Below are 24,392 nucleotides of genomic sequence, written 5' to 3'. Positions count from 1 at the left end.
AAAAAAATAATGATAACCTAGGTGACAATTAGACCAAATGGTAAGTACTAAGTAGACATACTGGTTGTATGCAAACTGTGATTAGACCATGTGGGACGATACCAAATAGACCAAGTAAGTGAAGACCCAGTGGTCAGCTAAAAACCCTTCCGGATTTCTTCGCTAAATCTTGTTTCATATTGTAATTGCCTCTATGTTTTTTTTAACTTTCAAAAATAATTTTATTGATAAATAATCACATGTAAGATTTACATAAAATGTAAACAATGCCATACAAAGCGTGAAATATTTTCTTCAACAATACTGTTTTCAAAAATACAAAAATTTTTACTTTTACAACGCTTCTCTATTTGTAAACGATTACAAATCAACCTTTTGAATAAACAAAGTATACCAAAGTCATGAAATCTACAACTCTGTTCGAATAAAAATTGAATAAATAGCATACTATGCATACCAAATAAAAAGATTCAAAATTCTATACTTTTTGTTTTTTTAACTCATATCCTTTTATCAAAGTAGCAGCATTAAAATAAAAATAAATGCCTACAACTTTATACACAATGCTACTAAATTTCATCCAGAATACTTGTGTTTTCTTACATGTTACAAATAAATGTTCGCTGTCTTGTATTTCATTGTCCTGTGAACATAAAGGATTATCTCTTAACTTCCATTTATAAAAATTATATATATGAGGTAAAAGATTATGTAATAACTTATCATTAAACTCTGTTATTCTATTTTCTTTGACATGTTGTGAATTAAATAACCAAACAGATTTCCAATCAATCTCTTGTAAAATATTTTCCCATCTTTCTTCAGCTGTAGGCTTAATACATATTTTATTTGGAATAATGGTGTATAATAACTTTGAACCTCTTTTCCTATTTACAGGTACATTCATTAAAATATTATGTAGAATGTCTTTATATATAGGTTGAACAATCTGAAAATATAACTCAAACCTGTTCCTTTTCCAAATATTCGGTATGGCATTCATTACAATGTTATGTATACTCTTGAAAAAGACTTGCATACTTTTTTTCAAATAAAACTTCTATTTCCTTTAATGATTTGAATTTGGAATCTGAAATAATGTCTTTTACGTTTAGAATTCCAATATCGAACCATCTTAAAAAAACAATACATTTCCATTGCGATCTTTCATATTCGAATTAAACCACAAACTTTCCTTCTCGATCTGGATATTTTAAAAACCTGATTTATTTTGGACAGCTTGCATGAAATTTAACCAAGCGTATAATTATGATCGCCTTATAATATATGGCATTTTTATTTTATCTATATGTACTTTAATTTCTTTTTCTGTACAGTAACGATGTAATACAAAACCAAATCCTACATATTGAGAAAGATAACTATCAATAATTGTACTAAATTTCGATATTTTTTTTGTTATAATGATTAAAAAATCCATTTCAATAAAAAGCTTTGGAGTAACAGATTCAATCAACCATTTCGAGTCCACCTAGATCATATATTCCATACAAACAACCTTTCTGTTTACTTTATCTTTCCATTCCAAAGAAAAGAAAACTATAAGGAAGTTTTTCTCTGGCATTATTAATTACAATTATTTTTCCTGTTAAAGTTAGGTGACGTGCATTCCATGATTTAATCGAACGTTCTGCTTTCAAAATTTTCGAGCTCCAGTTCAGATCAGAGAGATTCTGTTCATCCTATCCAAAATAAACACCTAAAATTTTGACATTTGAATTAGTCCAAGGAATGTTTTTAACATTCTGATTTCAACTGGTCATTTTGATTTCAACTGGTTTAAAAAGTTTGATACCTGTAATTTCCGGATCATTTCTTATCTTGCCAGCTAATACTTCTGCAGCCAGCATAAAAAGCAATGCCGAAAGGGGGAACCCTTGGCGCACACCTCTCGATATACTAATTGCCTCTATGTTTATAGTAATAGACAAGGATCTTCATGATTTCTCAGTTATTCTTTGAGTGGTGATTATAAAAGTTAAAGCAAACTGTTGGCACCTTTATTTGATCGTCTTTTATGCTTCAAAATTGGCAAGAGCTATAATTTCTCTCATACGGAGCTACATTTTCCATCCATTCTGTGTTCCAGAATGTAAGAGATTTATAAATATTATCTTTAGCATTGATTAATTTGCCAGTTCGTGGATTTTGTTGTGTTTGAAAGTTTGGGTAAATTAACTTGTCGGTTTGGAGGCCCATTCCTTCCAGGGAATAAAAAAAAGGTTTACTTTTATGAAGGAAAAATAATAACACATGATTTCACAAATTTGATTGAACAAATTGATTTAATGGCAATGTTTGCAGATTGCATACAATTCAGGGTGTCAGTTGACGCCTAAAAGTACTTTTATCAATATCTTAAGTAGTCTCCGACGTCAATTTGCCATTTTTGGTGATATTAAGAGGTTATGATAGTAGGGAAATGTCACCTACATGTACATGATAACAGTAGCGTAACTGGGATTTTCCACAGGGGGGGGGGTAAAACCGGTCGAAAAATTTGACAAGCAAAAAAAAAAAAAAAAAGGTCTTCAATCGTACCCGAAAAAAAAAATAGACAAGCAAAATAAAAATAAAAAGGTCTTCAAGCTCGTCAGGGGGGGGGGGGGGGCAAAATAGGTATTCAAGCTCGTCAGGGGGGGGGCGGGGATATGTCTTTTGTATGGGTTGTGACTCGTCAGGGGGGGCAGACTGCCCCCCGTAGGTACGCTAGTGCATGATAACGATTTTTAGGAGAGAGTGATTTTTTACAGTGTTGATGTTTTTTTTAATCAAAGGATATTGATGAAAGGGAAAGGACATCTCTTGTATATTTTACAAGGACCCCATTCATGCAATGATAACAAATTGCAAGCGTGTGAATGACACCGTTAGGAAAGAATGAACAATTTTACTGGTATTGTAAGATATTTATTGAATCTGCAACATCATATTATACAATAATTGAATAATCAAATTGATTAATTATAAATTCATATCCGGTTTAAAAAGAGTCTTAGTATACATTTCAAAGCATGCTGCTGTACTTTGGCAAAAGGAAGAAAGTTACGAAAGTATCATTTGTTGTAAATGAGCAATATGTGTTCGTCATTTACATAGGCGTCAATGCAATTTAACAGCTTATTTTCTTCAATGTCTTTCCATAGAACGATCATTTCTTCCCCCAATTTTTTACCTGAACGTCCATCATACAAAGAGTGTTTCAGAAACAACAATAACTCATATTAGACTGATGTGGCACTTGCTTCTTTTTGCCACAATGGGCAGAATAATACATGTACGTGAAAATATCTATATTTTTAAATTGTAGTACATTACTGTGCGGATGCATTTAACATGTTTAATTCAGGGATTGATAGGTACACGATACAGATTGAATAGTTAAAGGGATAGTCCAGGCTGGAGATATTTATATCTCAATAATAGTAAAATTCACAGAGCAAAATGCTGAAAATGTCATCAAAATCGGATGACAAATAATGAAGTTATTAAATTTTGAAGATTTGCATTATTCCGGTAAAACAATTCTAGACATGTCTTCATTAATATTCATTAGGTGGGCTGATGATGTCATATCCCACTTGTTCTTTTGTATTTTATTATATGAAAATAGGTTTACCAAGAAATAAAACAATTAATTGGATTGACAACTGATCAAGTGCATTAGTTTTTTTTTTTTGCAACTTGTTTCATCATAATGGAGACTTATTTACACAAGTATGAAAAATGAAACCAATTATGATTTCATGTAATAACATAAGAAAAAGGAAAGTGGGGATATGACATCAACCCTCCTAATGAATATTCATTACGATGTGCATATAACTAATTTCACAAAATATTGATCAACTTTCAATTTCAATAACTTATTTTGTTATCCAATTTTGATGAAATTTTCAGCATTTTGCTTTGTGAATTTTACTCTATTCATTTAGATATAAATATTTTCAGCCCGGACCATTAAGATGTACAAATTTAAAGTGCACACTTTTTAAGTTCAAACTTAAAGGAACACAGTGCTGTATAGAATAAGAAGGATATGGGGGAGGGATAAGAGGGGGGGGGGGAGAAGAAAGGGGATATGAAACGAGAAAGCAATTGGGTCAGACACAATGAAAAAGAAGAGTGAAAGAGTTGAAAGAATGGAAAGAGAGAGAGAGTAATAATGCGGGACAAAAGAAAAGTGGGGGATATTGAGAGGAAAAGAGGGCAGACATGAGATGGAGAGAGGCGAAATGAAAGAAGCTAGGGGGTTATTCCAGAAAGAAAGTGAAAGTCAATCGAAGCAACAAACATAAAATGCTGAAAACTCTTTTTTTTAAGTGTCAACTATTATGTAAACTGTAGTGCATGAAAAAATCTTTTGCAAGATGTATAAAACTTGATCTAAATTATGAAGAAAAAAAAAGAAATGGCAATCGGTGGAAAGTAACTTGCGTAAAAACAAGCAGGCAATCAAGATTTTAAAAAATCAAATACCAGTTATGGTGATCGAGCCTTCTCTGTTTTTGTCCCAATCAGGAAGGGATAAATTGCCATAATGCCAATATAGTGATCGCTCGTTTTCAAATTCCATCCAATTTCAAAGTTTGGTATAGAATAGAAAGATGAACTACTTATTATTCATTGTAAGCTAATTTTATTCTTAATAGTGGCATTTGCTCACATTATAAAAGTTCAAAACGAAACAATTTCATATGAAAAACCGGAAAAGACATAACGATGCTGTCATTTCTTGTCATAAAGTCTAATCCATCATATTTCAGTTTTTGGTTCACAGAATTACCTGATATCCAGTATAGTAGTACAAAAAGTTATACCTGTCAGGCTTTTCGATAGGGCCTCGAACATATGTGTCTGCATATATGATTATAGCAACAACGTATCTAAACATATATACTGAATATTTGATGTGTCAACATCGTACTGTTGTGGTATGCATTGATCGAATCTCCAGATTGTCAACAGGATGATGATGAGACAGGGATGGAAATTACTTCATCTGATGATCGAATGCGCGAGATGATATGGTGAAGAGAGCGAATGAAAACCCTAATACAGTAGGTATCCACGTTGTAGCAAACCCCACACCTCGGTAGAGAGGATCGTAATCGTATCCGACAAAGAAAGCTAGACGACCGAAGCAAAATATCAGAACCATGCACGGGATGAGATAGAGTTGATCCACGTCGACGCTCGAAGCGAGAGCCAAGATCGTCAGGACGTGAAGAACCGTCTGCTCAAGAGTGTTCTGAAGAATCCTTTCGGCGATCCTGAAGGTCTTCTGAGAGGGCGCTACGGGAGCTGTAGGATCCGCACCGAGGGTATCCATGTTCGAGAATCGCGCCTTGCCAACTTTCCCAACGGCGGCAAAGAGAGGGACAGCTGAAAGGGCGAGACATCGGAAGGCAAACTTGAAACGTTCACCGTCAGATAGATCTGGCGGGAAGCTAAAGAAGGAAAGGAAATTCTCTTTAAAGAGATATCGTGCAGAGAAGGCGAAGGACGTTCCAACTGCAATTTGTATCAAAATGATCCACTGCTTGCTGCTGAACATGCTGACTGAGTCTTTATGTCTGAGTTAGAATGCACAAATGACCCTACAAACTCTCAATACGATGACATCTACACAAGGCAAGTACAAGCCATTGAATGAACTTGAACGCGTTGATACCATACTTCCAGATGTGTTGATCATTGCGAACTTTGTCCTTGTTATGTCTACAAATATAACAATATCACCACTACGTCACCACCGAATATGAATATAAGCCTGAACAGGTCAATTTTGGAGCCGTTTTGTGAGCGAGATAGACTGAACAAATATAACAAGTGACATCATAAACAAAACTTGAGTTGTCAATAATAATTAGGTATGGCGTAGGCCCACTATATACGTTTATCTTTCTCTGCATTCTGATGAGTTAAATCCCATACTTACAAGTTCGTATTGCTAGTAACAGATTAAGACTATGACATAAAATGATAGAGTGCAGAACATTAAGGGAAATAAAGTCTTTGTCACTGGCTTCATGTAGCCATCAGAGAAGATCTCATTGGCAAGAAATGACCTTATCATCCCGGGGTACCACTTCCATTCACGAGTGGATACCATGCGCGACCATGGGGTCTCGAAAAGCACCCTAAACACGTAATTTCCATATTCTGAAAATGCACCCCTCAACAAGTATTGGCGTGTGAAACCCTACCCTTAACAAGTATTGGAAACAAAACGATACTCTTGGCAAATATTCCCTGAAATGAACCCCTAAACAAGTACAGGAATGTTTTATTGTTACGGGTCCTTCGGTCGTCGGCTTTACCTTATTTGGTTTAGTACGACCCCACCTTCTACACCTCGCGCAATCGGACTCTAAACACGTAGTGTTGGGGCAAAAAGGACATCCTTTATAAAACATTTAATTTTGTTTTATCATCCCCGCAAATTCGACCCTAAACACGTAATTTTCCGAGCGAAATAGATACCCTTTTTTCATTATTTTTGTGTTTTTGACACCCTTATCACGTTACGTACGTAACGTGCCCTATCGTGAAAAAAGACATCCTTTTTACGTGTTTTTTTTTGGTCGCGCATGGTATCCACTAGTCAATGTAAGTGCCCCCCCCCCTGGGGCTTATCATATCCCCACCCCTCCAAAAAAAAATAAACGGTCGTGATTTCCTTCCGAAAGCATAACTATTGAAATTAAAATTAATGAATAAACTAGCGGAAAAGTAAAACAAATCACAAATTACATAAACCACTTTAACCCTAAGAAGACGGGGGGCTGACTCCTTTGACATTTTCGGCGATAAATCCGCTGCTCGAAATTTTTTGACCACGTCGCTCGCTGACTTTTTACTTTCATGTCTCGCGCAACTTTTGAGATCAAAATTGTGACCCCCGGGTACACGGTTCCGAAATTACTCAACATTTTGTAAGTGCATGCAGACCCCAAAATTACTCAAAAGCGTGAATTTGTGTATAAATCCAATGCAAATAGTATTTTTAGCTAAAATTCATAAATGTATCATTATTTTTCCTTTCACTGCTTAAAATCAATTAATCTTATCATGTTTGTGGTCAAAATAAAGTCCCCAACAATTCCAATTGAAGTAAACAATAAAAAACAAAAAGTCGAAAAACAAAGAAATAAGAAATTTATAAAACAATAGAATACATAAGAAAATGAATGGTTTTTTTTAATAAATTTGATTAGATGCCTATCTAGAGTATGTGGAACAAAAATTAGCATTTCAGGAGCATTATTTTATATAATTAGAGCAAATTTATGATTTTACGCATAAATTAGCATAATTAATGAGCAATGAGATTTTTCGCAGAATTTGATAGTATGGGTAACGCGCATGCCAATTTTCTTCGCGATCGCGCCATCGACGGCCGAGATCATAAGGGGGGGGGGGGGCTGAATCAGCCCCCCAGTCTTCTTAGACGTCGAAATACCCCAGTCTATTTAGGGTTAATGGAGGCAACCATTTTATTTTAGTTTCAAGGGGAGTTTTTTTCAGAGCTAGATATGTGTTTTCAATTCGCGCTTTCTTGAATCCTGACTGTTTCTTTTAGAACAGATTTTGCATGGAAGACCTGCTTACCGATACAATTTGTATGGGAATGTCATCTCCAGTGACGTATCACTCCTTAACCTCAGGTTTTATTTATCAGTTTCATGCATTATGGGATATCAGTAAATAGGCCAGTGTTATTACAATTATGAGATCAAAGTCTAGTGAATACTCGTTTTAATATAGTGATTAATGATATCAAAATCAAAGTTCACAATGTCAATGTACTTAAAACCAGAGAACGCTCTGTAAATAATCATCTGAATGACAGAGTAAAGTGTCTAAACAGATCTTGGCATAGTTAAATTGATCTTAAGCCCTACTAACGAACAAAATGTACATTGATAAATAAAAATCATTATATAAAAAAATGTACTTTAAAGGGGAATCCAACCCAAATAAAAACTTGTTTTTATAAGGAAAAGAAAAATCAGACAAGTTGATAGGTGAAAGTTTGAACAATATTGGACAAACAACAAGAAAGTTATGAATTTTTAAAAGTTGTAAATATTGGTAATCACTATACCCATGGAGACTTCAAATTGGCCGCATAAGGGATGTCATAGTGATGTAAGGCAAGGACTACTCTTCCATGTACTCCAATACATATTATGGCTAAAATGTAATTTTTCCCAAAAGTTTTATTTCAAATTATATTTTTCTTTCATGAGGACATACTACAATATACTACCTGGGTTATATTTAGATTACTGCCCCAGGGGAATGGGTACTTAGGAGAAAACCACAAATCCCTGACAATAAAGTACATGGCCTATGGGAAAGTTGTCCTTGCCCCTTGTCATAATTTACTTACACAGTTGCCAATTTGAAATCTACATAGTATTAGTGATCTCAATTTTAAAGCAGCTATAACTTTCTCATTGCTTGTCCGATTTCCTTCAAACTTTCACCATTCTGTTTAATTTATTTTTGTCCTTCCCAACATAACATTTTATGGCCAAGGCTGGATTCCCCTTTAAATGAGATGTAAGTTAACGAGCTGTAGAAGTAGTAACATCCGAGATTAAAAACTTACTCTATACCCGTTTCAACAAAAACTTTTACTCCGGGCTTTTACTCCACACCCATTTCAACAAAATCAGTAAATTGATAATTGCTATTGTGTAGGCCTTTGTGTTGCGAGGGGCAGGGCTGACAACATTATTATTTGTTTATATATAGTAATATTTTATGAAACAATTTTCTAATGATGCAAGGCTCACACTCAATAACTTTCCAATAATTATAACAAAGATAATGTCTGTTTTTAGAAAGTTTTTGGTTCAGAACCAAAAGCCTATCGATGCAGAATCGGCTTTTGGTTTATCTTGCACTGCGTTTACACGCTGTCACAGCTCGCAGTGCAGAATCGGCTCGCGTGGCAAAAACCTGGGGAGCGTTTCATGTAAGGACTTGTCGGACATTTTATCCGACAAGTCCTGTTTAATCCGACAGTTACCATAGTAACAGTGCCTCTTAGCCAATCAGAATCAAGGAAAGTTGTCAGATCTGACAACTTGTCGGACCAAAATGTTGATGAAACACTCCCCTGAAAATGTTCCGCGCACTAACAATATATACGTCATCCGTGCGCTTACAAGAACGTCATAATGGTATTATTAGGTAATGAAATGCGGGCTAATATCGTGCTTTCTGTTTACACGTAAAAAAGAACCTGATTCTGCATTGGCTCGCGGTTCTGAATTACTTTGTTGGTGTAAAATTGCCGATTCTGCGTACCGAGAGCCGCGTTTGTAACAGGCAACAAAAAAACCGATGCAGCGTGTAAACACGTTAGTTGTTGCATCCGTCTATAGTTGCATCACAATATATGCTTACACACGTACACTCACACCCACACACACTCTTAGTTTATTGTTGCGTCATAAAAAAGGGGCGCACTTTGCATGCCATCATTTTAAAAGTTATGGCAACATAAATCACACAAAAGTAACATTATTCTGCTATGTGATTGCGTTACAATAAAACCAGACATCTCATTATTTTGAGCTAGATATTCGATTAAAGAATCACTATTTGCAACCCCAAAACATATTTTATTAGCAGGATTAGTCCACAAGTTCGAATGTCCTTTCTTGCGGTTGAGCGATTATAATTAATTAGTCATCCACTCTATCTCGTAAGTAAACACTTAATATCATTTTGATTTGATCCAGTGGCATTTTATATGATTATATATGAATTGATGTTAATGAAAATGTATAACAACAAAAATCGAATAGCCAAGTATAATAGAAGACTGGTGTTCAATTTAGGGGATGCTCGAGGATGAAATAGTGGTTTGGAATAGTCGTGAATGTGTGTTTTAAGGAATCAGTGCGTAGCTTTCCAAGCATATAGTTCATATTGCTTTGAGAAATCGAACAAGCAAAAATCATCGATTGATAAAACGCTTGGTAAACAAGATATTTTTTTTTTACTTCATTCAAAAGAACAGAATGACCTTGTTATTGTGCTACTGTGTTTTAAGCATTTATTTATGACGATGGTAAGGTAACACCATAATGTTTCCTATACTATATTGTTTGTATATGAGCGTGTGACATTCAGGTATCCATAGCAACGATGTAACAAGATAAATTGTCATGTTTCCATAAGTAAGATGATCTACAAATAAAAATGTATTAAAATAAAAAATGATATCGATTCACACGTGAAGGCAATGTTGCAACAGTATACACAAAAACGTGATTGCGCATTGCCAAATATTATCCATAGTATAACAAATTAAAAAATGATTCGCAGGCCTATGTTTCATCAATTTTGTTTACAGGATAATATGTTTTATTGCTTTGAAGCAAGGGTCGTACGATAACATCCCAACAGTAATATACACTTGACACGAAGAAGAAGAAGGTGATCAGAACACAAATTTTTCACTCTTCATCTCCATCCTAAATGTTAACGCGATTATCATCTTGCTTTGCAATTAAGGGATTATATTAGTGCATTTAGCATGGAATCGTGCAAGATTATGTCAAGGTTCCCCTTTCGAGAAAAAAATACATTTGTTACCCCCACACTGCAGTACTCAATGTTCCCGCATACATGTACATTCGTAATTCCGACGGTTCGTTATTCCAAAGGTTCGTTAGTCCGAAGGTTCGTTAGTCCCAAGGGCGCCGGAAGCGGGGGGGGGGGCAGGGGGGGCACTTGCCCCCCCAAATAAAATTTTGGGGGGGCAAAACAAGGTGTTTGCCCCCCCCCCCAACTAGCCCCCCTGAAAGATGAAAAATTATAAATTATTTAAGGACAAAAGTAAATGAAGGCACTTTTCTGCCTGAAAATTGTCATTTCCATTGTCAAAAACGAAAAAATTTTGCCCCTGACGGGGCAAATACATGATCATAGTAAGCCTCGCGTCTTTTGACGAACAGTTCCTCTGTGAAACATAGCTTTGATAAGCCCCTTTTCCATCTTCTAACAATGTGATGACGTTTAACCTTTTAATGAATATATTTCAGACTAAAAGCGAATGGCAAATTGATAGTGGTCCACCAATGATATAGGTTTATAATTCTATGATGCTGGCTGTGTCGTCTAACAAACGCGCGGTCGCCCAGAAATGCTCAGACCGGACCCGATATCACTAACGCGCGTGAACACTAGTTACTCGAGCAAGATATGGAATCTATGTCATAGCTGTCAAGCCCAGAAACCATAACATCTCGAGAAACTTGTTTCAATTATTTCATTTTCAACTAAATATAAATTGAGTTAATACAGTGATAACAAGAGAGCGGTGTTGGCTCAGTCGGTAACGCGTCTGCCCGTCGAAGTCGAACCAAAGATCGTAGGTTCGAGTCCACCCTGGGCGGATGACTGAAGTCAGTGCGTTGTGTGTAAACGTCTCTCCCATGTTTCATAGATGCAGGCTATGTTTCAATGGAAAACACTCCGTGTCTCGGATAGGAGGTTAAATGGAGGCCCCGTGTAGAGGAGAGTCACCACCTTTGCACGTTAAAGGGGAATCTAACCCAAATAAAACCTTGTTTTTATAAGGAAAAGAAAAATCAGACAAGTTGATAGGTGAAAGTTTGATCAATATTGGACAAACAACAAGAAAGTTATATGAATTTTTAAAAGTTGTTAATATTGGTAATCACTATACCCATGGAGACTTCAAATTGGTCGCATGTGGGATGGCATAGTGATGTAAGGCAAGGACTACTCTTCCATGTACTCCAGTACATATTATGGCTAAAATGTAATTTTTCCCAAAAGATTTATTTCAAATTATATTTATCTTTCATGAGGACATATTACAATATACTACCTGGGTTATATTTAGATTACTGCCCCAGGGGAATGGGTGCTTAGGAGAAAACCACAAATCCCTGACAATAAAGTACATGGCCTATGGGAAAGTTGTCCTTGCCCCTTGTCATAATTTACTTACACAGTTGCCAATTTGAAATCTACATAGTATTAGTGATCTCAACTTTAAAGCAGCTATAACTTAGTTATTGCTTGTCCAATTTCTTTCAAACTTTCACCATTCTGTTTAATATATTTTTCTCCTTCCCAACGCAACATTTTATGGCCAAGGCTGGATTATTCGTATAAGAGTAGGGGGAAACCCCGGTGTCGAGGTCCACCTGCACCCCCCCCCCAATCAGTTATATCGGGAGGAGAGACCTGTGGATCATAGTGATTCAGTTCGTTTTTCGCCTCCCAGGCACAAGTGACGCGAAACAAATAATAATAACAATTCAGTGCCCTAAAGAAACTACCAAGGTCATTTCAACTCAATATAGACATATAGTGGGTGGGGCTGCAAGACCTAAATTTTCGAAGAAACGTAAGAGCGAGGGGATTTGTGATGGGGGAGCTTTTGCATTTTCTAGAATAAAATTGAAGGATTTTGTGCACACTTTTGGTGAATTTTGTGAATTTTGCCCTCTCGATCGGCGGCCCCCGGCTGCGTACGGTCATGTTTGTCATCTTAAAGTCTTTAAAAGGCCTATATTACATTGGTTTGAAACAATTTCGTTTGCAATAAGGCTCGTAATTTGCTGGAACTGCGACCCTGGTAATGAAGAAACACCATGCTGGGTCAGAAGGGAGGAAACAGAAGGAGCAAAATGAACTCCAAAACTGTTTAATTCTCAAGAAATTTATTTTTAATGCACTAAGAAACGCAACTTTTATACTCCATTTTTACACAAAATCCTTACCGTGGGGGGGGGGGGGTCCCATAGCCTCTCCCGCTCGATCGCTTCGGTATCTCACGCTGTAAAAATATTGTGCCCCCTTCGGGATTTTGCCCCCCCCAAAAAAAAAACTGAAAGTGTTCCGGCGCGCCTGGTTAGTCCGAAAACCAAATAAGGTTCGTAATTCAGAAGGTTTGTTAATCTGAAAACGAAATGAGGTTCGTAATTCCGAAGGTTCGTTCTAGTCCGAAAACGAAATGATTAAGGAACCTTATTTCGTTTTCGGATTATCGAACCTTCGGAATAACGCCACAAATATTCGGATTAACGAACCCTTTCACGTTTTCGGATTAACGAACACCGAGGAATAGGCAATTCACGTGTTTTGGAATTACGAACCTTCGGAATTACGAAGTGTAACCATAATACAGAGAGAGGGAAAGAGAGACTGACAGACACAGAAAGAAAAGAGAGAGAGAAAAAACCACACACACAGCTACAGACAGAGGAAGGGAAAAAATAAGGAAAAGAAATAATGTAGCATTATATTCGTTGTACTTCTTGATCGCCTTGCTCCCGTCGCCTAAAAACTTTTCAGAATATACGGTTTCCTTCATATATTTTTTTTAATATTCCCAGAATCAATCCAAGATGTTGATCGAACGCCATGATGATAGCTTTGAGTGTAATAAAGCTACCGTGATAATCGACGATGAGAACCATGACTCTGGCAAAATTCCTCATACTTCCTCTCGACCCCCGTGTCCCGTGCCACCTCTTGATATCGACGAGGAAGCTTTCTACTACAGTCGTCGTGAAGGCGAGGATGAGGAACTCATCCAGCCGTCAACGAGAGACCCCGCCAGTGGTTACGACCTCCAGACGATCGATGTAGAAAAGACCGATGAGTTTCCCGCTTCACTTTCCTTGGAGGAATATCATCAACGCGGGAAACCTCGGAAGACAACACCAAAGAGCGCTGTCAAGGATTCCATGACGTTTGAACAAGTAGGTCTCGCCTGAGAATCACTACACTCTAAAAAATATTGGGCAAAATTTTAACCAGCACGAGGGTTATTATGTATCCAACCAATTTTGGGCAATATTTTACACAATGCGGGAAGCATACTGTCCAGTATGGTTAAAAAATAAGCAGAAATTACTTTAGAATGAGCAAATTTTCATCACACTGGATAAATAATAATGCCCAAAAGAAATGCCCAATGTTGGTTGGATACATAATTACCATCATGGAGCATTTTTACCCAATATTTTTAAGAGTGTATAATTCTTAAATATGGAAAGGAATAATGTTACCATGACAATCGAATTGGAAGTAAGTCACTGTGGCTTGCCTCTTTAATTTCTTTTAGGAAAGCCTCCTAAGTGTTATTACTTCATTATCACTGTGTTTCTACTTTACTGCAAATTCTTGTGTTTTACTGTACTCTTATCATGGTTAGAATGACTATAAGGGCGGTAACAGGGCATTTTGACTTAGAGGCATGATTACCCTACACACTAAGACATTCGGGTTCAATCCGGGGGGGGGGGGGGGGGCATTTACATTGACAAGTGGATACCATGCATGCGCGACCAAAAAAACACGTAAAAATGATGTCATTTTCAAGATAGGGCACGTTACGTACGTAACGTAATAAGGGTGTCAAAAACACTAAAATAATGAAAAAGGGGTTCGCTAGGAAAGCTAAGTGTTTAGGGTCATATTTACGAGGGTAAAGACTAAAATATAAAAGATGTAATTTTTGCCCCAACACTAGTCCAACACTACTTCGTGTTTAGAGTCCTGATTTGCATGAGGGGTGCAGTGCATGGGGCCATACTAACCCCAATGATGGATGTAGGTAAAGGTAAAAGCAACGTCCGTGACAGAATATCGCTGTACTTGTTTAGGGGTTCAATTCGGGGAATACTTACCTGGGGTATCGTTTTGTTTCCAATACTTGTTTTAATATAGTGATTAATGATATTAAAATCAAAGTTCACATGTCAATTTTCAGAATATGGAAAATACGTGTTTAGGGTGCTTTTTCGAGACCCCGTGGTCGCGCGTGACTCGTCAATGGAAGTGCCCACCCCCCCCCCCCCGGTTCAATTTTATACCCCTAGGGGTGCACAGGCTTGTCCCTTTACGAGTACCCTAGCGGTGCACACGTACAACCCGTCTGGGTGTACAGTGTGCACCCCTGTTTGGGGTGACCATCTTCACCTATTTAGGTGGTGTACATTATGCACCCTCAGGGGTAGACGTGCATACGTCTAACCCTGATGAGGGCGCATAATGTACACCACCTAAAATAACAAAAAGATTGTGTAGATTTCCGGTCTATTTATTTTATGTATCGATTTTTTTTACCTTAGTTGGGGACCAAAACTCACCTCGTTGAATCTGTAGACAAGATTCTTTCCGCCCGCTAAGCCAGCGAGAAGCGCTAAGACTTGATATGATCCGATACTTTTTTGTACTTGTGCTGATAGTTAGTGATTAGAGTAGCTCAATTTACTGTTTCTCCAAAAGTATATGTAATCAAATATATTTTTGAAACAATTATCATCACATAAATATTAAATATTTTAAAAAAATTCTTTCACTTCGGTAAAGTGTGGCGTAAGTGTATTGTTATTTCGGGTAATCTTCGATCACAAGTCAACTTTATACATACTATACGTTTATCAGCGAGACTGGTGGGGTGCACCATGGACCTACTAGTACATTAGGTCCATGGGAGCACGAAACGAAAAGAGTACATGGCTTTACAACAGACACGGACTCTCTCATAAGAGCTAACTTTCACTTCGTTGGTATTAAAGGTCAAGTCCACCTCGGAAAAATGTTGATTTGAATCAATAGAGAAAAATCAGACAAGCACAATGCTGAAAATTTCATCAAAATCGGATGTAAAATAGGAAAGTTATGGCATTTTAAAGTTTCACTTCATTTCACAAAACATTTATATGAACGAGCCAGTTACATCCAAATGAGAGAGTCGATGATGTCACTCACTCACTATTTATTTTGGTTTTTATTGTTTGAATTATATAATATTTCAATTTTTACGAATTTGACGATTAGGACCTCCTTAAGCACAAAATGTTAAAATAATGGAATTCCACGTGTTCACAGTCAGACTGCAGGTCCCAAGAAAGTGGCTTCTTTCATCCAAGTGATATTCATTACTTGAGATGTTTTGCATATTTAATGAGCTTGATGCGGACCAAAACATGCTTGTTTATTTTTCTCTTTTATTCAAATCAAGTTTTGTTGGAGTGGACTTGTCCTTTAAGGGTGTACGCACGTATCATATTTGCACAGGGATGTCTCAGTGTGAAATGCTTTTATCATTATTATTATTGTTGTTGTTGTTGATGATGATGATGCTATTATTGAATGGCTCGATCAGTATAAGGCACAAGCAGGTTAGGGCCTCCCTCCTTCCTTTTTCCTCTTGTGTTAAAACTACCTGACAAAATCACACAAGGGGTTGGCGCTCCCTGCATGCCCCCTGTGTAGCACCGACTTGTTTGAATTAGTCATGACTTTCAATTATTAATTTGCCTTTTGTTCCCCTGTTGCAGCAACGTTTTTCCCGTATGAAGTCTGCTCCTCAGCGTTCCCCTGTTCCTTCACGATCTCCCGATCATAAAGAAGCAGGCTGGGTCTTGAACCCAAATATGACCAGTGATACCAACAATCGACCTCTCTCTCGTATCGACTCACCATCACTGCCGCCCATATATCCTAGGAAAGAACCGAAAGCAATGCCACCAATGCTATTCCCGCCAAAGCATCTTGAGCAGGAGGAAGATCGGATCAAGGTACATTTTCGAATTAATGACGACTCACAAGAAATGAATATCAAGATTATTAACTTGTAAGGATTTTCTTCGAAATTATAAATGTTATATCTGCAACCTGTTGATCTGAGTCAGTTTTAGTTATGATCATAGAAACAGAAGAAAATCCCATAGTATAATTTTTCAAATAACTTAGGGCAGTTTCAGATTAGAAATTGCAAATTGTTAACCTTCTGAATCGCCTATAGCATTTATGGGTATAATTAAGTATTAAAATGTATATGTATTTGTTTAAGAACATAGCTTCCACTACACAATTATTACACTTTAGAAAAGTGACCGAAATATTCTTATCCACCGATAATTATTGCACATATTCCATTCTGTACCACGACAGATGAATATATGGAACCACCCTATTTCTCCGCTACCTAACATTCCATCAAGGTTTGTGCCACCAAAAGAAGAGCAACAAGGCACTAAGAGTTCCATGTTGACAACCGCTTTGGCAATGGCCTCAAATATGCCAAATACCGCAGATACCACGTCTGATCATCATGCGGCCACGCAAAGGAACACTCTGTTGAGAGACTTGTTAACACCAGGTTGTGAAGTCGATTCAAAGAGAAAGACAACTCATCTAAAGATAGACGTTAATGTGAGATCGGGTGGGTTAACATACTTCATGCCACTTTCTTGCGACCAACGCAAAAGGAAGCGGTCTCTTCCACGTCACATGCAATCCCGACGGGAACGAACGCAGGAAAGGGAACAGAGAATCGCAACGAAGCTGATCCAGAAGAATAACACGACAAAGAAAAATCTTGAGGTAATCGCCAAAACGTACATCCCTTTCAGATTTCTGATACACCTGGAACCTGTTTTACAAATATTTATGATTGACCTATCAGAAGTAGAGAAAGCCATTTATGCTGGACATCTTTTAGATTTGGCTGTTTTCCTCATTCCCTTTTTTAAAAGGAATAAACGGTAATGCGACATGTTGACTAAAGTATATGCTTTATCTTTATTGTACTGTTTAACACTTGATTGAACAGATACGAGGCATTCCAAATGATGCATCACTGTCTTGTTTTCTATTGTTGAGACTGTTGTAAATCAATCACTTTCTGTAGATCGGCCTCTGTGACGAAGTTTCAAAGAAAAGAAATGATGCAGATGACTTTCTTTTCATGTTAGATAATAGGAAGGCTATAAACCTTGAGCAGAGACCTATGAAATTTGATCACGATGGTGTACTTGTGTGAGATTGATGTTTTTAATTTTTTCTTTTGCAGAATCTTGAACTCGCTAGGAAAAAAAGGAGAAATTCTTTTGAGGCTCGTCTGAAAGCATTTCGGCATAGATACCAAGAACTTCTCGAGAGGAGACACAGGATTCAAACTAGTTTGGAGCACAAGCAGAAAAATGCAAAGAACAATAGGGAAATACTCCAAACGAAACGCCAAGGTAGATTCCAACGTGCCCAAGAAAGGAGAAAATTGCTTCAGGTGAGGAAGAAAGTTTTGAGTCAAATCAGAAAGGCCATATCCATGGAGGAAAATGCAATGGATATAGTGACAGAACATGGAAGTAGTATTGCTTACTTGCCAGATGACGATGGAGAGAATCCGGAGGCTGAACAACAAAATGATGAAGGTGAAGGAATAGGTGAAGGAATCATTGAAGGAAACATTGATGGAGTTGAACGTGATGGTGAAAGAGGAAGACTAAATGAACCACAGTCCACAGACAGACGTAATGCCATTGCCGACAATGGTCGTAGGATGGGTGAAATAGACAATGGTAACGTTATCTACGTATTTGAAAATGATAGTGGCAGAGGAGATGATGGATCTCAGGATACTGTGCAGAGGGACCCTATGAGAGAAACTGGAAACTTTGCAGAGACTTTTGGCATTGCGATAAATCCAAGAGGAATTCCTCGTTCAGCTCGAGGAGAGGATTACCAAAGCCTCCGTTCTTTATTTCAGTTGGAAGCTACCTACACCTTACAGGGACACAGAGATATAGGCTTATTTCCAAGACCGTTTTCAGAGCCGGAACAACAAGATTACCCGATCGAAGGATGGTCCCACTACATGTTAGCCATCAGAGCGATCCGGGACAACATCGAGGAAATTTCAGCTGACTATTCTGACGGGACATCATCCACGGCAGCACTTCCTATCGTCTTCCAGGAGTCCAAAACAGCGCAAGGTGACTACTTTGACGAACGTGAGGATACGCCGAGTATCACGGATGATGAGTACCTTGAGGAAATTGAAGAGATGGTGGGGTTCGTCGATGATGTGCTGCCTCAAAGGGAATCGGCTCCGGATGAACAGATAAATGTTAGAATGAGGCCGACTCAAGGTCCGAGTCGTCACTAATTTCTAAATTAGAAAATTCCCAGTAGTAAGATACTCGAGGTGATTGGAATACCCACGGTTTAAACTTTCATCATATACTTATATATACGGAGACAAGTTCTATGACTGTTTAATATTCTTCTCGAGGATTGACTCCATGGAAAAGTATGCTTTAAAACGTGGCAATACATGACGGAATATTTCAAAAAGTGTAAGAATAGTATGTTTGATGAATTCCGTGGAATGTTCAATCTATTTTTTTCTCGTTAGAATTATATGGTTTAGTAGTTAATGTGAAAGCTTCCAAAGATTTCTAAGGATCAAGAGCAAAACATACGGAACGAAAGGAAAGGAGTGTTTCATGTATATGTATTCTCATGGGGGAGATATTGTTGAAATAATGATTTTTACTGATATTATTATGTTTGGAGAATGTAGGCATGAAATATTGTAAGGCAAAATACCATTCTTTATGAAGAAAATTAAATCCCTCAGTATTAACCAGCAATTGTGAATGATTTGGTGAAATTTTTGTTTGGAATACTGTCTATAATAAAAAGACAACTCTTCTTCTAAGGTATGCTGTGATTGATGCCTGATCTGTCATCTTTTTAATGACTTTTTAGACAAAATGGAAGAAAATATTAGCTTTCTTAGTAATTTCAATAAGATTCTTACAAGCATTATACGATAAAATATTAATCCAAATTAGGGTTATTATTTGGGACATATTTTCCTGAATTTTCTTATTCAGCAGTAACACATAAAAACAGCTAAATGTTAAAAATACATCATCAGATCCTAGATAGCTGCGAAGGGATTATACTTACTTACTTATAGACAGTGGCGTACGGTGGGTCATGGCTTGGGGGGGGGGGCACCTGCAAAATTTTTGAGTAACTTAAAGAGCGCGCTTCGGGCACTCAGTTGCCAGGTATACTGACCAAATAGAGGCATTTTAAGGACAGCGCCATTTTACGGATATATGTATCTCACTGGTCAAATAATGCGAGCACAAAGCGCGAGCAGATAATTTTTGATATTCAGACCTAAAAAGGGACATTATAATCAAATTTTTGTAATCATGATACGTATATCTGTCTCGCTAAACAATGCAAGCTGAATTTTTTTGTATATATTGAACCCAAACGGAGATTTTAAGGACTATTTTTTAGGAATCCATTAAGAGTACACATACTTCATCATAGTCATGTAATGCAATGCCAAGCGCTTGCTGATTTTGTTAAAATTACATCTAAACAAATGAAGCACTTTTTTAGTAATTGTAATCATGATTATCATACGCATCTCACTTATCAAATATTGCGAGCGCGAAGCGCCAGCTGAAAATTTAGATAATTCAGACCTGATATGGGGCATTCTTAGGCTTGCTTGTAAGAATTCACTAAGACCATACGTATTTCACTAACCAAATGATGAGAGCGCGAAGCGCGAGCCGAAAATTTTTGATATTCAGATCAGAAAAAGGGACATTTAAAGGACTGATTTTAGGAATTCATGGAGAGTATGATATCTCACCAATCCACTTACGCGAACGTAATCATGGACAGGAAATGTTTTGCTTTAAGATCTTTACATGGGGCAATTACTAGTCAAGAAAAGGAAGCATATGTCAATACATAAAACAATAAAAACTCGAAGTGCGAGGAAATATTTGGTGTATATTGACTTGAAAACGGGAGGTTTTGATACATTATATATTATACATTATATATCTCATTAAGCAGACAATGCGAGCACCAGGAACAATGAAGACATAGGCCCTGAGCAAATTATGTTTCATAAAGTTATGATGAAAATGTTTCTTATATAATATAATATAACATTACAATGAATAATTTCTTCTTTCCTAATATGTTTCTTTTCCTTTCTCCCTCTTTTCGCATTTCCCCCGTTTTTTTTGTCAGCCGATGGGGGGGGGGGGCACGTGCCCCCTCTGCCCCACTGCTTATAGATATTTATGAATGCTTTTGAACTCAGTTTAGAGTCTGTATTCAGCTCCAAATTCTCTCTCCTCTTTGGGTTGACCCGATCATGTCCTGGTGGGTCAGCGTCAAACTCGTACTTCATTGGTATTCACATCGCCAATACTTATCCAGTCCGTGCATTTTCGAAGCTGTGGACTCTGGTCAGGCTATTCCAAGGTTTCCTATTCCAAGGTTTCCTGGTCAGGCTATTCCAAGGTTTCCTCATTATTCTTATGTAGAAAGAATTCTTACGTTCAATGTTACCCAGCAGACCAGCAAGTATTATCAAGATGAAGAAAGATGCTGTGGTTACATGCCAAGATGGATGAAGCACTGTCACATTTCTTAACGTCAAATTTGTCGAATTCGTGTTTTCATCCATAAGAAAAAAATTGAATGGATTTCTGAGAATTCAGAGTGAGCCTATTGCCTGAGAAGCTGCTGATGTGGCCGAAAACAAAAAGAAATTATATGTTCATAAACTGGGGAAGACGGTAAAATATCTTTCATCCTAAAAGACTGGTTGCACTGCAGCAATTTGAAACGTTATGTCTACAATTCAGTTATTTTGTTGAGTTCAGTGGAGTTGCAAAAATATCTCAGATGTTTTTAAATTAAAGTGCTCTACGGGATAAGCAAACAACACTATTATACCACTTTAAACCTGTTGTGACAAGTTGAAATCTGTTAAGACTTCCAATAATTGTATTCGATTTTACAAGCATTGCGCAAGAATCGTCATTCGGTCTGCATTCCGGCTCTTTCAACATAAGAAATGTGACAATGATGAATAGCTCATGGTAAAAATCAACAGCTCCTCGATCTACAGGTGAAACGTGATATGATTCTCATCTCCCGACTACTTCATTTTCACAATATATGGCTTCATTATACTCATCATGCCTCGTTCTTGTCTATGATTCGGAAAGACGTCACTGTTGTTTTTCTGTGTAGGCGCGGATCCTTGGGGGCCGAGGGGGGCTTGCCCCCCCCAAAAAAAAAATGAGGAGGAGGGGAAAGAATAAAAATGAGAGAGGGGGAGCGGGGAAGAAGAGAGAGGAAGAGGGGAAAGGAAGAAAAACAAAAACACAGAGGGAAAATGGGAAAAAGAAAAGAAGATATATATATATATATACACACACACACACACACACACACACCCATCCTCCCTCTCTTTCATGAACACAAACACTTGTAATTGCTGCTAATTGGTACAGCAAAAAAACATACTGAATAATTGCAAGAAAGTGAGGACGTGCATTCCAGTATGCTGCATGTGTATGGCAATTTACAGGTAATCTTGGACGTTACAAAGGGGCATACAATTTGTAGGCCTTTTTCTAAAAGTACCGAACTAAGTCAACCTGTAGTTTGGAGCAAATTGAGAGGCCAAAAATATGGGGATCGTCCCAGATTTCAGACTAATGTCCTCAGTGTGATAGTGAGATGTCACTCTCGTCTTCAGTTATAAAGAGATTTACAAAGTCAAACACAAATTATTCTTTCTTTCATAGACTTCTCAACTGCTTACCATTTCTATTACCGTCCCGATTCTTCCTTGAACACAAGATAAAACTAGAAATAATGATTTCAGTATCGTGTACATGTGTATAAGGTCATTTAATCACTAATTTCAGTATACTTGTACATTATCTTGATTTCATCACAATATCTTAAAATGTGGCAATTGAAAGATTTGAAATATGAATGATTCAAACTGATATCCATAGCAAATTCAAGCTCAAGTTCATGAAATTTCCCTTGCATTCCAGCAACATGTACATGCATTTAACACTCTTTGTTACCAATGCTGTATATAAAACTTTAATAAAGGCATACTAGTAGTAAAGTAACAAAAGAAGCCGATATAATACTGGAAGCATGAAGAATTGAGCAATTATATGATAATGGCTGTGTTTTAGTACTTAGTAACTCCATAATATTACTATTAAGTAGTAGTAGTTCAAAAATAACATGACAAAGATATTAGTCTGGCAGCATATGTCATCTAATTTGACAAATTTGCCAAGTTTGATTTTTCAATTTCATAAGTTCGGTGACATCACAAGGAACAAATTTTAAACTTGGTGTCAAATTTCTAATGATCATCTTGACCATGTGAGGGGTCAAATTTTGAAAATGTCTCAATTGTGTGAAGTGATATACCAAATTATTTGTCTTGTTATACTAAAAAAAGAGTACAGCACCATATATCCTTGACATCCCGTTAAAAAGTTATGACCGGAAAGGCCAAAAGGTCAACAAACTTTCACTAAATGACAAATTACACTAACAGTACTAAGAAAGCTCATTTTCCATTCTTTTTATTACACATGTGTGTAGTTTTTCATTTTCCATTATGATAAGTTCATCATCATAAATCCTTATCCAGAACATATAAAGGGTCAAGATATGGTAATTTGGGGTATAAAGTGAACTCATTTGGGAACAGAATACATTAGTATTGTGCATGGGTGTGTGCGTGTATATGCCCATCTCGATTTTCAAATTGATGATTAAGGGCGATACGTATTGTTTTTACTTCAGGTGTAAATGCATATCGATGTAACAAGCCATAAAAAGTTTTACAAGGTATAATTGGACTGCTTTGCTAAACAAACAAATCCTGTCTAAAGATTTGATGATAATATGGATTAATATACTGCAGTATAATATGCATGTAGCACTGCAATCTTCAGATGTTCATTCTTTATTTTTATTTTGATGTGGCTCCTGATCAAAATAAATGTTCATAAAATACATCCACTAGAAAGAATTCATTCTATATCATCCATATCACATAAGTTTTTGGACTATACGCATTGATGATTTACTCTATAACTGAATTTGAACAGTGAGAGATTTTCGTTCATGCCAAATCTTGAAAGAGGCTTAAAGCAATGTGTCACAGGCCAAGATGTCTTTTGACAGAGATAGAGACTTTATCAGAGAATGAGAGTTTACAGACCAATCTCTTACGCAATTAATGCTCATCAGTATTACACGTACATGTATGAATGTACGTAATAAAATAAAAAACGAAATGCATAAATGGGAAAGGGCAGTAACAACCTGAACCAACTTATTGAAAGTCCACGACGAAACAAAATAATAATAGTGATTAAAAAAGCAATTTACAGCATGACCCTACATGCACTGTGCATGGTATTCAAATTAGTGTCACTATTGTCTATTACCCTGGATATAGCTGGCCACTTTCAAGACTCACAGCTGTTTCAACAAATGCATGCAATGAATATTCCTGCCAGATACCTTTGCAGGTTTTAAACATACATCTGAAGAGGGCATTTATCACAAAATGCCTTTTTCACAAAACCGATGGTAATCAAATTGAGCTTGAAACATAATCATAACAGTTGTGAATACATTTCAGTTGAAAACATAAAGTTGGAAGAGATGCATTTGGAAAGGATTCA

The 24,392-nt window shown here is 37.0% G+C and overlaps 2 protein-coding genes across 2 annotated transcripts; one reads left to right on the top strand and one right to left on the bottom strand.

Moving 5' to 3' along the window:
• Window positions 1-4,809: 4,809 nt before the first annotated feature.
• LOC121422951 lies at window positions 4,810-6,071 on the bottom strand. The gene has a single exon (XM_041618192.1). The coding sequence runs from the start codon at window positions 5,576-5,578 to the stop codon at window positions 5,015-5,017; it is 564 nt and encodes a 187-aa protein (XP_041474126.1). The 5' UTR covers window positions 5,579-6,071; the 3' UTR covers window positions 4,810-5,014.
• Window positions 6,072-13,387: 7,316 nt separating this feature from the next.
• On the top strand, window positions 13,388-19,543 carry LOC121423235. The gene is made up of 4 exons (XM_041618555.1): window positions 13,388-13,787; window positions 16,377-16,616; window positions 16,993-17,424; window positions 17,894-19,543. The coding sequence occupies exons 1-4, from the start codon at window positions 13,431-13,433 to the stop codon at window positions 18,986-18,988; spliced, it is 2,124 nt and encodes a 707-aa protein (XP_041474489.1). The 5' UTR covers window positions 13,388-13,430; the 3' UTR covers window positions 18,989-19,543.
• The last annotated feature ends 4,849 nt before the right edge of the window (window positions 19,544-24,392 follow it).

Source organism: Lytechinus variegatus, chromosome 10 (genome assembly GCF_018143015.1).
Source record: "Lytechinus variegatus isolate NC3 chromosome 10, Lvar_3.0, whole genome shotgun sequence".
NCBI classification, from domain to species: domain Eukaryota; kingdom Metazoa; phylum Echinodermata; class Echinoidea; order Temnopleuroida; family Toxopneustidae; genus Lytechinus; species Lytechinus variegatus.
The sequence above is the reverse complement of the archived record's forward strand: the minus strand, read 5'-3'. Positions and strand labels throughout refer to the sequence as shown.